This window comes from Spermophilus citellus (assembly GCF_964194105.1).
Source record: "Spermophilus citellus genome assembly, chromosome: X".
NCBI lineage: Eukaryota > Metazoa > Chordata > Mammalia > Rodentia > Sciuridae > Spermophilus > Spermophilus citellus.
Window position 1 is genome coordinate 30,236,051 of NC_138190.1, and position 21,507 is coordinate 30,257,557.

Consider the following 21,507-nt stretch of genomic DNA (forward strand, 5'->3'; position numbering starts at 1 on the left):
CAAGCATGGAAGAATGATTTTGGCATTAAAGCTAAGCCATTCAGATTTATTTGTTCTTTATCAGCAAATACATGCCTATAAGGATATGTTGAGTGTGATAAAATTACTTAACATTTAGAAAGCGGCAGTATGGTTAATAAAATGGGGTCATTAATTCAAGATATGTGTATGTGTTTTATGCTGGAAATAAATGTATTAAAATTCAAAATAGTAATAAATGCCATTAGCTTTCCAATTAAATTTGATGACATAGTGGGTGAGGACTTTTACATGAGTTAAATATCACTTTATGCAATATATAGAAATTAATTCTTAAAGATTTTTAGAATTTTTTACAAAACTAATTTTTGAAGATTAAGCTTTGAATTTATAACTCATGGCATGTGAATTTATTTTGAACACTGTAAATGTGGAAATACATTAGAAAAACCTAGTGTGTAAAAGTGTAACAGAATAAATTATTAATGACAATTCTCTAGTAAAAGCTACCTACCAGATATAAAATCTACTGAAAAACGTAAAGATAATACTGTCTTATGGATTCATGAAAGCAGGCCTTGAGATAGATTCAGAATTAAAAAAAAAAATAAAAAAGAAAGCAAGTATTGATTATATTTTTCACCCTGAACTTTTACCAAGGTCTGCTTTCTGCTACACACTATATAAATACTCAAATGAGTGACATATGGCCCCCTTCTCAAGAAACTTCTGTTTTAATGGTTCCCTCATCATTTTCCTTAAGCTCTCAATAGCATTTGATAGAAGTAATCACTTTCTTCTGAAATCCTGTCTTGGGTGCTGGAATGTTCTCAGTGATTGAGCATTTGCCTAGCATGTGCTAGGCTCTGGGTTTCATCCCCACCACCACACACTGCACACACACACACACACACACACACACACACACACACATACATACACAGACAAAACAATAAAACAACAACAAAAGCAACAACCCTCATATGAAATCCTGTCTTGGCTTTGGTTACAAGAAAGTATTCAGTTTCTTCATATGTTTCTGAGTGGTCTGCCTTTGTTGCACTGTACAGGATTTCCAACTAATAGGGACATTACCTCATTGCATTCTTATGTAGGCTTTAGGTTGACAGTACCTGCTGAGGAACAGTGTTATATTAAAATAAAATTTTGTGTACTACTCTAATAACTCAAACATAATGATCATTTGTACATGAGGATAGGAATTATGTGACAATCAAAGAGAAAGGATGATTGATTTCCAAACAAAGGAGCTTCGAGTAGGCAGTAGATTTCCTCCACTAGCTTAGACTGACCCAGTGCCACATCACACTGAATAGCTGCAGAACTCTGCCCCCTGCTTCTATACCGACAGAAGTTTCCTTCTTAACATCTCTCATCTCTTTCATCTATCTTCAGGATTTGAGTTTTCAGCATCATCTTTAAGCCTCTTTTCTCCTTTTTCTTTTCCTCGCTTTTCAGTAATCAACCGTAAAGTACTGAAGGTGCCTCCTGAATTAAGCACTATAGAGGTTCTTCTCTGTTAAATCCATTATTGATGAGTGGAGGTATATGTTCAATAAATGAGCTGGATCTAAACTCCCAAATCTTTTTTTGGAAACACTTTTCACAAAACTGTACTGGGTTTCTGTAGTGGCTCTGGTGATTATAGACATTAATATGAAGAGTTTACATAAAATTATCTTTAAAACTTTAGAGTACAAAAGTATATATACATATATAAATCTTAATGTAGTAAGTTGTATACATATATGCATTCATTATTTTAACTGTATTATATTAACATATTTACTGCTTCAGATATACATCACACATTTGCATAATAAAAGATTTCCCAATATTTGCATACTCCTTTTGGAGAAAAAATAGGTTATGGATTACTTTATATTTGGAGTTTTCTATATTCAGACCTGTGTTCTGATAGTCATTCAATAAATACTATATGACTAATGATCTATTACTAGCTTTGTTGTAGTCAAATTTTTTTCAGATTTTTTAAAAAATTCTGTAATGTTACAATGACAATAAAAAGGTTACTGCACTGACTACAAGGACCAAGTCATATGACTCTTAATGTTTGGTTAGCTTATATGCATAGACAGTCTGATTATAGTTACTTTGTAAGTTCTTACTCATTAATCAGTTTCTTTAAAGGAACCATCATTTCATTATTAAGGGAAGTTTTAAAAATTAATAATATAAATTTTAAATTTGAAAATTAATTCAACAAATATAAAAAGTATGACATTGGAATAATTTAACTGAAAGTACAAATGTGTATTATAATATCATAATTTGGGTTTTCTTTTATAATCTTAGTGCTCAGGGAGGATGTATTTCTCATGTACTGCCAGAATTTCTGCTTGAACCCCAAGATTATAAGAAGTGGCTTGAAATATCAGTAAGAGAATATAATTTCTAGAACCAATCTATATGTATTATTAAATGTATGGATATTTGGATTTTTTAAAGATTTCATTTTAGAGTTCAGATTTTTATGTATAAAATATACTAAGGTTTAAGCTTCTTTAGACAGATGATATTTTGTATGTCTCTACATTGATCTAAAAATATGTGATTCCTATGCAAAAACGATTAGATAGCTTTTCATTGCTTTGGAGGGGGATTTATAAAGGAAAAATGGTGTGAACTTATGTAATTCGTGTTCTTAAAATAAAATTTTAGAATGTATACATTCCAAAGAAAGAGTTTCAAATGACAATTTTACCACCACTTGTCACTTCCTTTCTTCTGTTTTAGGGGAGAATAGAGAGAAGTTAAGCAATAAATGCATAGTTTTCTTAAAGTAGACAATTCACTTGATGAAAACCTATATAGAAAGGGAATTGATTTTGAGGATTCTGAAGGCTTTTAGGTAAATGTGCTTTAGTTGTGTCACTGTCACTATGCTTACCATATGACATGAGAAGAAAAGCAGGTACCTGTTGTTTAGCACCATGCTGAGTTCCTCTAGCTAATCCAAAGGTTGTGGCTTCATCTGGGCTCAGGTTTCAGGAGAATTTTGCATCTTGTTCTGCTACTTCTACTACAGAGTGAGCTAATAAATGCATTGGGTGAATAAATCTATCACCTAAACAAGGGACTGTATGCTCTGGAAAGTTACCTGTGTTGATAGTTTCTAATATTGGTACATGGGAAATTAGAGCTCTTGATGAATATATAAAAAGGGCAAGAAAATTTGCTGTTAAAAAAATGCTGAGTGGTTAAAATTTTAGATGTATATTGCCTTGCATTTTAATTTATCTTGTAACATTTTGTTTCCTAAAGTCTTCCAGTAATACCACACCTCTGAGTTCCTGTGCATCTAAGGAAAAGTGTTCTGTTATTTTAGATATGGATAAGTTTGAAGACTGGAGTAAACGGGCATGGACAGATGTATTTCTTCAAATATACAAGGTAATACTTCCACTCTTATTTGCTGCTCTTTTTCAGTTAATTCACATGACTAGTGTTAAATAGTGTTATTTAAAGTGTAAGTAATGCTGTTATAAAAGATTTAAAAATACAGTGGCTTAAATAAGATAGTTTTTTTTTTCTTCTGTATAAATATTGAGAAATGAGTGATTTGGAGCTAGGAGTTTCCCTTCCATCCCCACTACTAGGCTTTCATCTATGGGTCTAATTTCTCAGAACAAAGAGTAGGTAAAGGAGTAATAGAGGGCAGGGAGATACCTTTAAAGGATGTCACCTGAAAAATGTGTCATTTCCCTTTTCACATACTGTTGTGAATTTAGTCATATCAACATGGGTATCTTCAAGGAAAGTTGAGAAATATAATCTCTGGAATGGGCAGCTATAAGCATATTCTGGTATTAACTAGAAGACCTAAATAAACAGTACTGAAAATTATATTTTCTGCCTCTTATACACAGTACACCATGAAGTTTTTCTGGAGTGATACTCATTAGGATTCACATAGCTGAAGGCAAGTCCAGTTTTAATGAGATTCTCAAAATTTACTTCTAGCAAAATTACATTTATAGATAGATGAACATACATTAAATTATGCCTTCCAACTCTGATTTAGTCAGCTTTTTCACTGCTGTGACTAAAATATCTGACCAGAACAATCTTAGGATGAAACACTTATTTGGTGGCTCATGGTTTCAGAGGTCTCAATCTACAGACAGCAGGTTCCATTCTTTCCCACTGATAGAAGGAGCAAAATCTAAAGCCAAAGAGTGTCAAATTCACTACTTTTTGGGAAAATTAAACATAATGTTGGCTTATGAATTTTATTTACTTATTCATTCACACAATCATTTGTATATTTAATTTGTTTAATCCATCTTTCCCAATCAATTATCTATGTGGATTTAGATATCAGGCATCACTTGTAAATGCAGAATTTAATAGAATGTCAGGTACATAATATATACTCAACAAATATTTTTGAATGAATTTATTCAACAACTATTGTGGCCGAGGCTCTGTACCAGGCTCAGGGAATATATGAGTAAAATTGATATGATCTGTCTTCTCAAAGAGTTTAAGCCTTGGAGGAGGTTATAAGCAACTAAATGAATAATTAGAAGGAAATGAACAAATGCTAAGACAGGGAAAGACAAAGAAACTACAAATGAGTTCACATAGAGAGGAGCATAAATTTGAGGGCATTGAACTCTTAAATATGACTAGGAATTTGCTAAGCAAGGTGAGACAAACTTGGAGAGAGGTAATATAATTTGTGTGAAGGGAGTGGTAATGGCACTTAGTAAAGCAAGGTAGGGCAAACTTTATTTGGAACCAGTAGGATATGTACAGGGACCACTGCAGTGTGATTTTCTAATAGCAAAGAAAGATTGGGCTCAATTCTGAGTACAGCATGGGAAAGTGGAAATTCATAGTAAAAGAACAAGATGGAGTCAGCTAGTAGATAAAGACTATGAGGAAGAATCAGCAGCAAGGGGGGATTCTGGCTAAACCAGCTCAACAGGATTCTTGCTTAAAACAGGCCAGGGTGATTAAACATCTCCTGGGGAATGGTGAAAGATTCAGAACCAAGTCAGATGTCAACAGTGATCAGACATTGAGGGTGGGAGATCAGTCCTAAGCGGATTTAGCAGGGGAGTTAGTAAAACTGGATTTTACCAGATAGTCACAAATTGCCTAAAAGAAAGTTCAGGAGCTTGACTAAAGTTTGCTCAGAGAAAGAATTTTTGCTACTACATAAGCCAATCTAAGGAATCTGGACTTTTTAGATATTATGCTGAGATTGTACAGAACTATTGAAGGGTTGTAAACACAAGGGTGACATGATAAGCTTTGCCTTCTAGAGATATCACTGTGGTACAATATGGAAACTGTTGGGGGATGTGTTTCAGCATCAGGTGCTATGACCCAAATGGGAATTCTGGTGGTAGTAGGAATGATGAGGCAATGGCAACTTTAATGAATATTACAAATAAAACTCAATATAGTCTTCTGAATGGCTAGATCTTCAGAATTGATGGAATCAGAGAAGTCAAAAATAACTGAGGAATTCTTGCTTGGATACTGAGAGGAGTTGGAATCTAGTCCCTGAAATACAAGACAAGAAAAAAGAACAGGATTTGGGAGGGGAGGCAGAAGGTGTGACAGGGCAAGAAGACATGGTAAATTAATTTTGTTCCTGTTGTGTTTGAAGAGCCCTGCATAATTACCAGAGTGGCATATTCATTAGTCTGGAGAGATCTGGTGGCAACACAAATTTGGGATTTTTCATTCATCCTATGGTAAAGTTATAGGAATGAATAAAACGATCTGCAGAGCTGTATTTCTCCATAAATTGTGTCTAAAGCATGGGTAACTCCAGACACTAGATTAAATTAGAAATGAATTGGTGATTTCACATGAAAAAAGAAAACAATGTTGTTTAGATACGTTTCACAGGTTAGAAATGAAAGGTTCTGATTTTCACAAGTCCACTTAGGTTCTGACTATCATATTCCTTGAACTCATGCATGTATACTAGGACTACATTTTTCATTTCTTCTTGTCTAATAGTTAGATACAGGATATAGGTTATTTTGCCCAATTTGATTGTGTGTCATTTATTACTTCTGTGTGTTAAACCTGCATTTTGAATTATAGCTATTTTCCTGCATGATATTCCCAAGTCACAAAAATGTATTGGTGGCTAAATATTGGATTACTGAAACATACGAAAAGTGAACTAACAGAACCAACAGAAACACTTAAAGTCAGAATGTTGTTCTAAATGTTAATATAAATAAGGATCTCAAATGAATATTAAGGATGACTCTGTATGTGCTAAAAGATATGAATGTGATGTGTTTACAGAAGACTGAAAAAAATGATCAGAAACAAATATCTGAATAATTTTTATCAATTCATTTATTCATTTGTTTCCAGTGCATTTTCTGTTATAAGGTCTTTTTAAAAAAGAGTAGCATGATTCTATCAAATATTTTGGTATTTTCAGACAAAGAGTAGTAGTTTTTCTGACTAAACCTTTTTCTCAAATTGATTCAAAATTTGTATAATATAATATTGGAATATTTGTTGCTGAAGGTGACAAGATGAAAAATCTACAGTCATTATCCAGAATTGCATTTGCATTTCCTAGGTACCTAGTACAGTGATAACCACATGACTCATTTTTATTTTTTTAGTTTTTAATAGTTTTTCTTCATTCTCTTGGCATGTGACTGTTGTCTCTCCTGCTTTTTATTGCTGTTATCAATGTGCCTACTTATGGTAGTTCATTTTCCTATTTTGTTTTGTTGTGGTCTAAGAAACTAGATATGCAGACTTATTAAACTTTTCTATAAAATAAAAGCAAATAGACTCTGACTTAAAGTACACAAATATTTATAAATTAAGAAGGAAGTTAGGGCTGGGGATGTGGCTCAAGCGGTAGCGCACTCGCCTGGCATGCGTGCGGCTTGGGTTGGATCCTCAGCACCACATACCAACAAAGATGTTGTGTCCACTGAAAACTAAAAAAAATAAATATTAAAATTCTCTCTCTCTCTCTCTCTCTCTCTCTCTCTCTCTCTCTCTCTCTCTCTCTCTCTCTCTCTCTCCCCCTTTAAAAAAAAAGAAGGAAGTTAACTTTGATACCAAGGATTGTAGCTCAGAGTATTTACATATGCAAGAACCATGGTTTTGAATTATATATTTTCAGTCTTGCCTCAATGAGGATTTGTCCATATAGTTGAGATTTGGATAGAGGAGTTTTTCCTGCATGTGCTTTGGTTTTCATCTTTATTGTAACACAGTAATAGTCCATATTACATATGACATTTTAAAATCTACTTTGCCCAGCCATATCTGAACATGCCAATGTCCTTTAAATCTTCAAGAAAATTTCCCTCTTATGGGCACAAAGACTATGGGAAAATTCAGTCTAATGCTGATTAGTTACTAGTTTCTAAATTGTCTTTCCCATAGACAAATATATGCTAGGAATATTATCTTTTGCATCATCAGTTGCGTAGGCCTACTCTGCTTCACCAGCCATATGGTCTTAGGTTTGTTTGGTTAATCAAATGTAGGATATATTGTAGACTTCATATTGTGACACATTAACTTAGCTTAAGAAAGTACACAAGATAGGTAAATAAATGCACAGCAACGACAATGCAGGGTTCTTGTGGCTCAGGGCATAGCTTAAGTGTTGCACTCACTCTACACCCAAGACTGAAATGTTTACAAAAGTTAGGGCCTAGTGGGCCTGGGTCATTTCAATGTAGGAAAACATTTATATGTGAAGACCTTTCTATTTTCCAGTATGGCAGCATCCTCATTACTTAATTCAATATCTTGACCCTGAGTTATGAGTTCTTGATCCTGTATATGATCCTCATCTGGACCCTCAATTAACTCGGATCTCCTATAAATTTATTTTTGTCAATTCCTTGAGTTAATGATGTAAAGAGATTTAAACCCCATGTTAAAATATTAGGCACTTCTGAGTCTAAAAGGAATGTCATGAGCTGGCTATTGATTCTTTCCTTCTAGTCAACCTAGTTGTATTCAAGATGATTCTTTAGGAGAAATCCAACTATTGCAATTGTCTAAAATATCTAGAGATTTATGGGCAACTTAAATATGAAAATTGTCATCTGTTTTCTGTGCCAATACATTGAAGACAATATTTTTTTAAAAAGTCATTAAGAAACAATAAGCCAAATAGAATACCAAAATTCATGTGGAAATGGAAGAGCATATGGCAGTGGTGGAGAAGCAATCAATATATGTACATACATATTATTAATAATAATTTTGTCATTTTATTTTTGTCTTCAATATGCTCTATTATGACATAGCCAAGGACTCTAATCTATCACGTGGCCAAACTACTGTTTATCACATTTCTTGAATCAGACATTTAACAAAATTGGATGTGTAGACAATGTTTTGTGATAGCAGGAAAGCATTTCCTAAGTATAAATCACTGAAACTGATTTATATAAACTTCATATATTAGCAGACAGCTAACAAAAATTGTGTCCTCTGTAATTCTCATTCCTTTCCTTCAGCTCATGTATTATGTGGTTTGGATATTAAGTAATAAATAGAAATGCTTTTCCATGGTGCATTTGGTTTGCTTGAGATGAGGTCATATGCTTTATACATGAATTTATTATTTATTTTGTTTTTCTGGCAATTTATTTTTGAAATATTTGACAGAACTATCATTCTGTGGAAGAGTCAAACTAACAGGTCTTTCACTACTAATAGTTTCAAAAGCCCTTCGGTAGAATTAAGTACTCTGGATGGTGGCTCTTTCTGTATTAAACGTTACATCTGTGCTCCATGTGGGTCCATCATTAAATCTGTGTTCTTAGTCAAGGGTCACTTGCAGATCTTGTCTCATTTGCGGAGTAGAGGTGACAGATGACAGATGAATCCTGTGCCAGCTCAGGTTATTAGCCTGAAACATTTATTTCGTTGGCTGGACTGAGATAATTCATCATTTAATATTCCCTAGAAAGGGATGGGAGTCCTTTTCAAAGACATTTTGTATTTTTATAGTATATGAAATTTGAAACTTAAGAGTTCTAGATCACATAACTGCCAGAATAAAAGGAGAAGGTAATTTTGTTATACTTCTCTTAAAAATGCCCAAAGTGGTGCAATTCACATTTGTGGATGGCTATTCTCTCTAGACATAGACCAGATAAATATTCAACACTCAGTAATGGATTTTTGATGAAATTTTAAACTATTTCCCATAATAAAAAAGAAAAGAACAGTTTTAGGATTGTCATAAATATCTTAATAATTTTTAAACTGTGGTTATTTGAGATATTATGTAGTAGCATGGATATATACTACATAAAGAAGTGAGCACTTTTTTTCAAAGTTATAATTAACATTCTAGACTAGGAAAATGCTTTTTAGGTTGGATTCTCCTAGAAGAGGACTCTGAGAAAAATATTTAAGTTCATTTAGTTTGTTTCAGAGTGATGTCAAGAAGCAAGGGTAGTAGAGTAGGGAACTGAAATAGAGAATATAATTAAGCTAATAACATATGTGATTTCAATCAGGTTTTATCATGGGCCACTGAGGCTCAGTCCCACTACAGTTTTAGGGGAGACATTTTAGAACACATCTGAGATTTATCCCAATGCAGTGATGAGGAAGCCAGAGTATTTAACTACCAATTCCCTGACCTTTTTGTGTTGGGTCTACTTCTGGGCTCATTATGCTCTGGCACTCTGGGCTTGCTTTCTGCTGGTTACATGTGCTCCAATATGCAATAAAAAATTCTTCCTGCAAGTATATGAAGGTGCTCATAATAATCAGTTTTTGGAATGTAGAAGTGAATGCTGGGTGAATATGAACAGGATACCTCCAATATATCTATAACATATGTCACTCAAACTATGGTCTTCACACCCGTGTCACTGGAGAACTATCTATTAAATATCTGGTATGAAGCAATGAGCTGAGCTTGTAATGTGTACTGTAATGTAAACCACATTCTGACTTCTTCATTCACGATGTCTTAATATTGTGTGTTTGTGTGTATGTCTGTCTGTCTGTCTATCTATGTATCTATCTAGATATATATAGTGTGTGTATGTTCTAGGTAGCAGATTAGAATCTGTGCCAAATGGCAAGTTAAAGTGTAACTTTGAGAAGTGCCTGTTTAGTTCCTTTGTCTATTTATTGATTAAGTTATTCAAGGAGTTTTTGGTGTTAAGGTTTATGAGTTCTTTGTATATCCTAAAAATTAATGCCCTGTTTGAGATACAGTTGGCAATTTTTTTCCCATTCTGTAGGCTCTCTTTTCATGCTCTTTATTGTTTCCTTTGCTCTGAAGAAGTTTTTTTATGCCATCCCATTCATTTTTTATTTTACTTTTTGCACTTTAGAAGTCTTGTTAAGGAAATCAGTTTAGGATTCTTGTTAAGGAAATCAATTCCTAAGTCAGCATGTTGGAGTGTGGGCTACATTTCCTTCCAGTAAGTGCAGGGTTTCTGGTCTAATTCCAACCAAAAAAAAAAAACAGTAAATGAGCAAAAGAACTAAACAGATTCAACAAATATATGAAAAAAAGTTCAACATCTTTAGCAATTAGATAAATGCAAATTAAAACTATACTGAGATTTCATTTCACTCTAGCCAGAATGGCAATTATCAAGAATACAAGGAACAATACATGTTGATGAGGATGTGAGGAAAGGGTCCACTCACATTGCATGTCGGACTGCAAATTGGTGCAACCATTCTGGAAAGCAGTATGGAGATTTCCCCCCCCCTCAAATTAGGAATGGAACCACCATTTGACCCAATTATCCCACTCCTCAGTATGTAGCCAAAGATTCAAAATCAGCATACTATAGTGATAAAACCACATCATTGTTTATAGCAGCACAACTTACAATAGCTAAGCTGTGGAGCCAACCTTGGTGCCCTTCAACAAATGAAAGGATAAAGAAATTGTGTTATATATTCACAATGGAGTATTACTCAGCCATTAAGAAGGATGACTTTATGACACTTGCCAGTAAATGGATGGATATTGGGACTATTGTGCTAAGTAAAATAAGCAATCCCCAATAGCCAAAGGTCAAATGTTTTCTCTGATATGTGGAAACTAACTCACAATTAGTGAGGGAGGGGAAGAATAGAATTTGAGTAGATTAGACAAAGGGGAATGAAGGGCATGGAAGGGGAATAGGAAAAGGAAAAATAGTGGAATAGATCTGACATAACTTTCATATGTATATATAGTGAATCTCACCACTACAAGAATAGGGTCTATGCCTGTATAAATGTCAAAATAGACTCTACTATCATATATAACTGAAAAGTAACAATAAAAATGTGTAACTTTGAGTAGATCTTGGCTGTTGTGCTCTACTAATCAGACACAGAATCTTTCACTTAATATTATGTATTTATATTCAGATAAATTATTTCATGATAATATGTGGTGTGCGTGTTGTAAATGGCAATATGATATAAATATGCCAATCTTCATGGCATAGGATGAAAATGTCGAATTATAAAATTTTATGCACTTTATCATCTTAAAAACAGACCTCTTCAATATGTATCAATTTGAAAATCAGTTTTGACTGAATAACTTACTACTTTGATTTTCAATTTTTTTTTGGTGGGGGCGGGTACTAGAGGGCAAACCCAGAGATGGTTTGCAACTGAGCTATATCCCTACCTCTTTTTATTTGTAATTAGAAACACAGTCTCACTTAGTTGCTTCGGGACTCACTAAGTTGCTGAGGCTGGCATTGAACTTGCAATCCTCCTGCCTCAGCCTCCTGAAATGCTGGGATTACAGGTATGTTTCACAATACCTGGCTCAAATTTTTATTTTTTATGGCTGATGTAGTAAAGAGATTTTAAAAAGCATTTTAAATTCTTGTGTTTTAAATGAATTATCATTCTAACATCTGTCATCAAAGGTAGTTATTTTTTAATTAGTAATAAGTTTCTTTTAAATTGTGTAGTATGGTGCCTTATTGACTAAATGCTATAAAAGAAAAATGTTGGGAACTCAAAATGAACATGCATATATACATAAGTGGCATACATGTCTTACTCCAGAATGGTTAAATTTAGCCAGAAAATACTAGTACATTCATTTACCCATCATCTTTTATTACTCATCAAATATTATTTTGTTAATTTTCTATTTAATCTGATAAAAGTTGTCTCTTTCTTTCCAATTTCAGGTTCTGGTCCTATCCCGAGTTACACCACATTGTAGCAGTAATGCACCCCACATACATGTGAAAAATACACCAAAAATCAATCCTACTTTCATATCCAGCAATATATATTCTAGTTCCGAGAGGATTCTGCTAAGTTGGTTAAACACAAATTATGAGAATATTCGACATATTATATGGGAAAACTGTCAGAAAGGTAAAAAGTTATTTTTTCTTTAAATAAATCATTGCCAATTGTTATGTGACAATATAAAAGGAGCCATGAAACCATACTCGGAATCCATGGATTCAAGACCTTACTCCAGCATTTATTCTTGGTTCTGCAAAAAGGATGTCTTTTCAACATCTTCAAGATGAGATAATAAAAGATGTTTTCTTCATTTATCTTGAAGAATAAATTATATATATATATATATATTTGAAATATATAAATTTCATTTAATTTCATTTTCATTCTGAAAATGAAAGATAGTCCTAATATTGTTGCTAGCATTTTTAGCTATATGAATGTCACATTTAGGTGACAGTGTTAAAATCTTGTACATAATTAGTTGAGATCAAGTAAAATTTGATGAGGAATCATCTTGCATGTCATATGAGGATATACTGGACATCACTTAAGTGCAATAATGTTTCATTTATTTTTTGGAGGGTAGGTTATGATAGATCCATACATTGAGATATGTAAGTGTCCACAGATGGGCCAGCTCCAGTGGGCACTCTCTAATTCTGACTTGCAAGATGATACTCTATCAATTTTTATCCCAGGAGCCTTAAACTCTTTTTGAAAATCCTAATCGCTAATATAGTGCACTTTTTCTTAGTCATAAGCATTGATTGTAGTGTTTACACTGTGCATGATCTTTGTTTCTTTAGCTTGAATTCAGCTCTCCTCTTCCAAATACATGCACACCTATTGTGTTTAGAGTAGGATTCATTTTAAATTCTAGTACTTTTTGCTATGTTCAACCTTCAGAGTTTAATCCAAATTTTATAATTAAGGCAAAGATTAAGAGGTTTATTTCAAATGAGATTCTTTGAATTACAAGTTGCTCTTAACTTGAAGGTATTATTTTTAAAAACATGGTGACATGAAGATTGAAAGATATATTTAAATATTAGTATTTGAGAACAATAGACATAGAAAGATTTTTTTCTAATTGAATTGATGAAACTCAAGATCCATATTTTATAAGATGATTTTTTCTGTTTAAAAATATGAAGATTGAGGTGCAAACAGGGGTGAGGGATATTCTTCTGTGTTACTGTGCTTGCTTAGCATGCACAAGATATTTGTCTCCATCCCCATCATCACACCCACACACAAAGAATGAGTGCAAATAGTATTAGGTTGGCCTGTGAAAACATACATAAAAATTAGTTTGGTAACTGTGGATACTTTTAACAAAGTGTTACAAAATATGTACATATATTGAAATTAATAAGCTAACCTGTTATAAAATTATGCTTATATTTTTATCAACAGAATAGTTCATACAAGTTAGTTTTAAGAAACTTGTTGCATTTTTTAAGATAACTTATTATAGGCATTTGTTCCTTTCTTGTTTGTTAGCACTTGAGTCTTATGCCTTTGCAAAGGCTTTGTTCTTCCTGTTCCTTCTGCCCAGAACATTATCTTCCCAAATTCTTCATTGTTTTCTTTTTCATTTCATTCATGCCACTGCTGAAATGTCAACTTATCTGAGAAGTTCTCCCAACACCCTCTCTAAAATGGCATATACTTTAGTCCTTCTCTTTCCCTGTTGTGTTTTTTTTTCTCAGTAGCACTTTACAACATAACACATGTATCTGTTTATTGTCTGTCTCTTTCAGTAGAATATAGGCTTCTTTACAGGTGATATCTATTTTATTCAGTGCTGTATTCCTAGAGCCTACCGTTTTTACTGAAAAATAGCAGACTTAGTTTTGTGCTTTTATAATAGAATACCTGAGACTGGATAAATTATAAAGAATATAAGTTTATTTCTCACAGTTCTAGACAATACTACATTGAAGTTAAGACACCAGCAGCTTCTGTATTGTGTTAAGCTGCTCTGTACTGCCAAGATGGCACTTTGGTGCTATACTTTCAAAGGGGAGGAATATTGTATCTTCATATGGCAGAAAACAGAAGGGTAAAAGGGACAAACCCCATCCACTAAGCCTTTTATGGCAACATTAATCCATTAAAGAAGGTGTAACTGTCATGACCTAAACACCTCCCAAAAGGCCCCACCTCCCTACACTATAGCATTCCAGATTATTTACAGCACATATATTCTGAAAGACACATTGGATTATAGCAAGTAACAATTTTGGTTGAATAAGTAAATAAATAAAGAGGAACATGCAGGTTTTAGACACTTTCTACCTTATTCCAGATAGTTGACTATCCATTAGCTTATTAGTTTATAGTTTATCCTTACTTATATAAAAAGAGATTCATCCCATGTTTGAAACTCCATGGAATGTGGTAATTTTTTAAAAAGTTGTTACAATCAATAAAAAGCATCTTCTATGTAGTAAATGGGCATCTGTCTCATGTAAATATGGGACAGTAATTGCCAGGAGGTAAATTTATTCTTATATACCCATCCTTTTGTTTCCAGTAGCTGTTTGTATTATGTGAAGTTAAGTTGTTTTATCATTAGCACTACAGTGTAGTTAACTTTTTTACCAATTAACCATTTTTTCAGACTTACTGACAGTGTCTTCTTCAGTAGGTTATGCCGGTAATAAAGTATCCTCTATCGTATTCTGTTGGATCCTTTGCTTCAATTGCTATATTGGATTGCTAATAGAAATTTTATCATCCTGTAATTGTCTGGTGACTCTGAGAGCAGCAAATACTATTTTGTAGTATAAAGTGGAATTTCTGACAGGATTAAGAACCTTCATTTAACTGTACTAGTAACAAAATCCTAAAATTGGAGCATTTTGAACTGTCTATTCAAAGGAGCTCTGCCATACTGTTTGACTTACACTTATTTCAACAGTTTTTCATTGTGACAATTATAGTTATTATAAATGAAAAATACTATTTGTTTTGGAGAGTTCTGAGTATTTTGGTAACATTTATCTTTTATGTACTATTTAAAGTTGCCCCTGATTCAGTTCAGTTGCTCACTGAACTGAAAATAATTGATAAATATACATATGTAAGGGAATAAGTACATACACACACACACATATATATAGTGTTTTTAAATATAGACAAACACATAAATAAATATACATTGATTTGTCATCAGATGTTTTCTTGCCTGACTCCGGTATTTTATATATTTTATATATCATTTATTTAATGTTTGTAATTAAATATTAATATTATTTAACAAGAAACCTAAAACAGAATGGTCTATTAATTTTTCCCAGGAAAGGGTGAGGCTGGAAACTGAGTCCAAGCAGTTTACTTCAGGGTTCATATTAAGTATCATTGTATAAGACTGCCCCTCAAAATATAAATCATAGGCTTCTTTAATATAAATGTGCAGAATTGTTATAATTCTTTCCCGATAGCCCCAGATGTGTTTTAATTTCTTTTTGATCCACAGTACTGATTTTTCAAGTCTGAATGCACATTGGAGTCAATTTGGGAATAAAAAACAAATATGGGACCCCACCACAGGTCAATTAAAACTGAATATTTGGAATATTCCCTGTATATGTGAAGCTTTTAGAAGATTTTTAGCTGATTCTGAAGCACTGTGAAAGCTAAAAACCCTAATGTGGGTAAATTTAGAAATAATAGATAAGATTAGTGAGTGTAGAGACTCCATATAAGATAAATGTTTGTACTGTAAGAAATAAAATTTCCTGAAATATGTCTTTAATTTACAAGGAATAGTTATGACTAGCATTATGAATTCTGAGATTTTTTTAATATTGCCACATTTTGATTTTACATAGTATTGATAATCATTACCATGACAGGTGAAATAGATTACCCTAATTTTCTCTCATCTACCTTCCTTTGTTATCATTTTTGTTCTTTATTATACATATTGTCAATACCTGTAGCATTTATGTTCTGTCATCATTGTGCAAGTATAATGTTATCTGAAGTAATTTTTATTTTTTATTCAACTATTAGATGGTTGAATTCCAAAATCATCTTCTTTTTCTAATTGTCACTTCAAGGGTCTCTAGTCTATTAGTTCTTTTTGTAAAAATCTTAATCTTATTTATATGTGAATGACATCTTAACTAAATATAAAATTTGATGATCATTCTTTATTGTTCTCTGAATCCTGAATAGTGCTCTATTGTGTTCCATGTGCAAAATAGCTTTGAAAATTAGATATCAGCCTGATCACTCCTCCCCTATCAATGAATTGCTTTACTTGCCTCTAAACATTTTTATGTTCTCAGAGTGAGTGAGATGTTGAAAATTTTGAAAGCTGTTCTAAATTATCTCCTTTGTAAATTTGGCATATGAGCTATTTTTGATATTCCTCATAAGTCTCAGATACTTGTTGAAACTGAGAAATTAATAGTATTTTCTAACTTTTTATAACTATAGATGATCTTTTATTATAGCTGATCTTTTTCATACTCAAAAGAGTACATTCAGTGATACTTACTGTAGGATTATTTTGTGTATTATTTTCACTATTCCAAAAGTTCTCTCCTTAGTTTTCTAGGAATTTTATAAGGAATGGTATTAACTATATATCTTAATTTGCTAAATTAAAATTGACTTTTAAATATTAACTAACCTTAGAAATATATTTTTCCGGATAGTGTCCTCTTACACCTTGCTGGTACCTTCCTTATATTTTAATTTATTGCTACTTTGAGAATGCACAATGGAATCAACTTGGGAATAAAATACAAATGTGGGACCCCATATGACAATTCGACTATGATTTTTTCTGCATTTTTTTTTTTTTTGCAGTTCATACAAATCTCAACCAATTGCTAGGAGAACATTCCTTCTTTTGTAACTTTGAAAAAGTTTCTGTAAAAGTGACATTTGTCTATTTCTTGAATTCTGTAGAATTCATTAGTAAAACCATTGAGACTTTTGTTTTCTTTGTGGAGTTATTTTTAATAACAAACCAGCTATTTAACTTTTATGTAATTATTCTCATTTTTAATTTCCCCTTTTGTGAGACTTGATAGCATATTTTTATGAAATCAATGACTTTGATCAAATTAAAAATATTAGCACAGAGGCTGGGGATATGGCTCAAGCGGTAGTGCATTTGCCTGGCATGCACAGGGTGCTGGGTTCGATCCTCAGCACCACAGAAAAAAAAGAATAATTAAAAAAAAATAAAGATGTTGTGTCCACCGAATAAATATTAAAATTTTTTTCTCTCTCTCTCTAAAAAAAATTAGCACAATATTATTTGTAAATTATTGTATATGTTGAATCATTTATGACTTCTAAATTATTTTCTTTATTTTCAATACTGTTTTCTTATGCTTTCATTTTTAAATTTATTCTTTCTCCATAGTAATTATCATCTTGGTTTTAAATTTTTTTTTACTTTTTTTCCAGTTTAATGATCATTTATGTGGAAATTCTACAAAGTATCACATATGTTATTTTACTTTCACATGATTGATCTGATCTTATATCTGTTGTACATAATTATCTTATAAACATTAATTTACATATTTTCATAATTTAAATTCCTCTACAATGTGATTTATTTTTGCATTGAAGCATATATTGCATTTCAAATGTGTTTTAAAACAAAATGTGTACTGTTATCTTTCATGATACATATTAAAAAATCCTCAAAATTACTAGCAAACAGAATCCAGCAACATATATAAAGAGTTAAACAATAATTACCAGATGAAATTTATCTCGTGTGCAAAGTGGATTCTGTAATACAGAATATCACAGTAAAAACAAGGCAAATGAATATTTCAATGGATGCAGAAACAGAAAATCATATATGCAGCAAGGCACTTGTTTTGAGAATATGTACAAACCTTGCATTAAGATATAAAGAAAAATAACCCAATTGAAAAATGGGCAAAGGATTTCAAAAAACATTTCTAAAATGAAGATAAGTAAATAGTTCATAAGTACATGAAAAGACACTCAACATAATTAGTCATTAGGGAAGTGCAAAGCAAATCAGCAATGAGATGGCACTTGACACCAACTTGCATAACTGAAATTTAAAAAAGAGAGTTTTATTCCTAGCACTGCAAAAAAAAAAAAAAAAAAAAAGAAGAAGAAGAAGAAGAAGGAGGAGGAGGAGGAGGAGGAAGGGAGAATATAGCAAGTATTGGCAAAGATTTGTAGAAATTGGAACTCTACATGCATTGCTAAATGGATTGTAAAATGGTGGAATCACTTTAGAAAATAGTTTGGCAGTTTCTCAAAATGTTAAAAAAATAGATTAACCAATAAGAGAGGATGTGCATGCATTGGGGCACAGAATATATGGGAAATCTTTGTACTTTCTCAGCAGTTTTGCTATGACCCTAAAAGTTCTTTTAAAAAACAAAGTCTTCTAAAAACTAGATTAGTGATATGATCCAGCAATTTTACTCATTAGTTTGTTTACTCACGATAATAGAAAACATATGTCCACACAGAAACCGTGTATGAATGTCCATAACATCATTATTCATAATAGCCAAAAATCAGAGTCAACACAAATGCCCATAAACTTATAAAGGGATAAACAAACCATTTTATTTGTGTGTGTGCATATATTCTACTTTATTAATATACATAGTAATAATATTATACTATGTGAATATGTGTATTAAATATATATGCATTCAAAAGTTCTAATGTTATTTAGCCATATAAAGTAGTGAAGCTTTGATACATGCTAAAACATGGATGAAAATATGCTGAGTGAAAACACTGGAATACAAGATAGCACATATTTTATGATTCCATTTTTTTGACATGCCCAGAATAGGCAATTTCATACAGCAGATTTGTTTTTCTAGAATATGGAGACAGCAAGAATTTTGCAATGGGATTTCTTTGTGTTGATAAAAATAAGTTATATGGCATAATAAGGTAACTATAGTTAATAATTTACTGTATATTTCAAAATAGCTAGAAGAGAGGATTTTGAATGTTCTCAACACAAATAAATGATAAATGTTTGAGATGATGGATATGCTGTTTATCCTAATTTGATTATCAAACATTGTGTTCATGTATTGAAATTTTGCACTCTACCTGTTAAGTATATAGAATTATTTTTTGTCAAGTAAAAAATGAGTTAAAATATTCTAAACATAGTAGAAATGATCATACAACTCTGAATGCATTAAACAGCAATAAATTGAACAATTAAAAGTGGGTGAAGGACTGGGGATGTGGCTCAAGCGGTAGCGTGCTCGCCTGGCATGGGTGCGGCCTGGGTTCGATCCTCAGCACCACATACAATAAAGATGTTGTGTCCACCGAAAACTAAAAAAAAAATAAATAAATAAATATTAAAATTCTCTTTAAAAAAAAGTGGGTGAAATTTGTTATATGAATTATTTCTGTTATAAATATCTAGTTATAGAGGTTGGGGTTGTGGCTCAGTGGTAGAGTGTTTTCCTAGCATGTGTGAGACACTGGCTTTGATCCTCAGCACCACATAACATAAATAAATAAATAAAACAAAGGTATTGTGTCCATGTTCAACTAAATTTTTTAAAAATCTAGTTATAATAAGCTAAAATAGAATTTACATAGAAATTATACTAAAAAGTGAGAGCACGTATTAAATGATTCAATTTTATGTTTAATCTCAAAATCTCTTAATTCTTAATACCATTTAGGATCAGCATTTTTATTACTATTTTAATGTATCTTTATATATGAGGTAATGTCAAGTAAAAATAAACAAAAGTGTAACTTGCAAAATAAAATTTTAAAACGTGTCAATCATCATTTGAATTTTCTGGTTCCTGACAAATGGTCACTAGAGTAGATTGCTGGTTCCCTCTGAAACAAACAAAACAGAACAACCTAGTCCAACTCTTCTCAGATGGTAATGTGAATACAAATAACCTGGAGAGATTTTGTTAAGCTATTTTTATAGTTTAGTTAAATGCTGGATTGGACCTAAAATTCTGCATTTTCAGCAGGCTTCCATTTGATGCTGGAATTGCTGATTCGCCTAGCTCACATTGAGAAGCAAAACCTTAGGGGGAGTATACAAGAAAGAATATTTTGTATCAAAAGAACTATCATGAAAGCAAAGAGAATCTTTGACATTCCTAAGGCTATGGTAACTGTAGTGAGGGCTTGGCAGCAGCCTTGGATATAAAAGACAAGATACAGGCATAGGATGTGAGATTAAAGAAGAGCTTTAAAGTTTTGTTTTACTTCTTCCCAACATTGTTCTGAAATATCAATGCCATTCTATTCTTACTGAAAGCCATGTTTGAGCATCAACAGCTTATGACTACTGGTAAGTAATAATCAAAGCAGCTCCAAAGTTGTGATAGGTTGAACAAAGAATAGGTGTCACTTATTTCTGCTGAAGAGAATGGAAAACTAGAAAAAAAAAAAAAACTCTGCTCCCACCCTGGTAATAACAGCAAAATCGAGACAAACAACAAATTCTGAATTTTTCTTAAAATATCCAGAAAACTGGGGCTGCAAGGCAAGAAAGTAGTCCAAAATCCGTGGAGGGACTGGATTCTTACAAGAACAAATGAGATGATAGCCATGGTGTACTTATGGTAAATACAACTAGAAGAATTGAGTTAGGGTGTTTGTTTAACTGACTGAGTCCAGTGAGACTATTAAGCTCCAAGGGGCCATACTTCATGTATCCTGCATTCTCTTGCAAGTTTCACTCCCTGAACTTCATCCACTGGTGACTCACAGAGATAATTGGAGTGAATCTGTAGATCATGTTCTCCATAGTGCAGACCTGGTATAGGGACAAGGAAGACTCCTATGTACCCTTGCCAGGGTTGGATTGCATTAAGGAACTTGGTGGGCAATGGTGGGCTTGGAAAAAAAGCTCCAGATGATGAAGACTAAACTCTTGCAATGGAGTTTTTATCCTTTCGCTAATGTCTATACAGGATGTGCATTTGCTCTCTGGTGGATACAATTTATATCCATTGCTGGCTGACTGATTACCATCAATGTAAAAGGCTAGTAAATTGCCTTTTTCAGATGAAACAATATTACTTCATCTCTTCTGAGAAAAATAAATACTGGTTATAAAAGTGAAAAATCTATATTTTTATTGAAATCCATATATGGTAAATTAAGAGAAACACATTTAGATTTGCTGAGAGTAGATTTTAAGTGATCCCCCCCCATACACACACATACAATGGTAACCGTGTAGTGACAGGTATATTAATTAGCTTGATTATGGGAATCTTTACAGAAGAT

General features: G+C 32.5%; 1 protein-coding gene across 1 annotated transcript in view; it reads left to right on the top strand.

Moving 5' to 3' along the window:
* CFAP47 (cilia and flagella associated protein 47) overlaps positions 1–21,507 on the top strand; it is a gene marked incomplete at both ends in the record, with an annotated part of 427,079 nt that overhangs the window by 166,561 nt on the left and 239,011 nt on the right. The window contains 3 exons of the mRNA XM_081278126.1: positions 2,317–2,398; positions 3,286–3,414; positions 12,171–12,363. Coding sequence (XP_081134252.1) covers positions 2,317–2,398; positions 3,286–3,414; positions 12,171–12,363 — 404 coding nt within the window. The remainder of the gene's footprint in view (positions 1–2,316; positions 2,399–3,285; positions 3,415–12,170; positions 12,364–21,507) is intronic.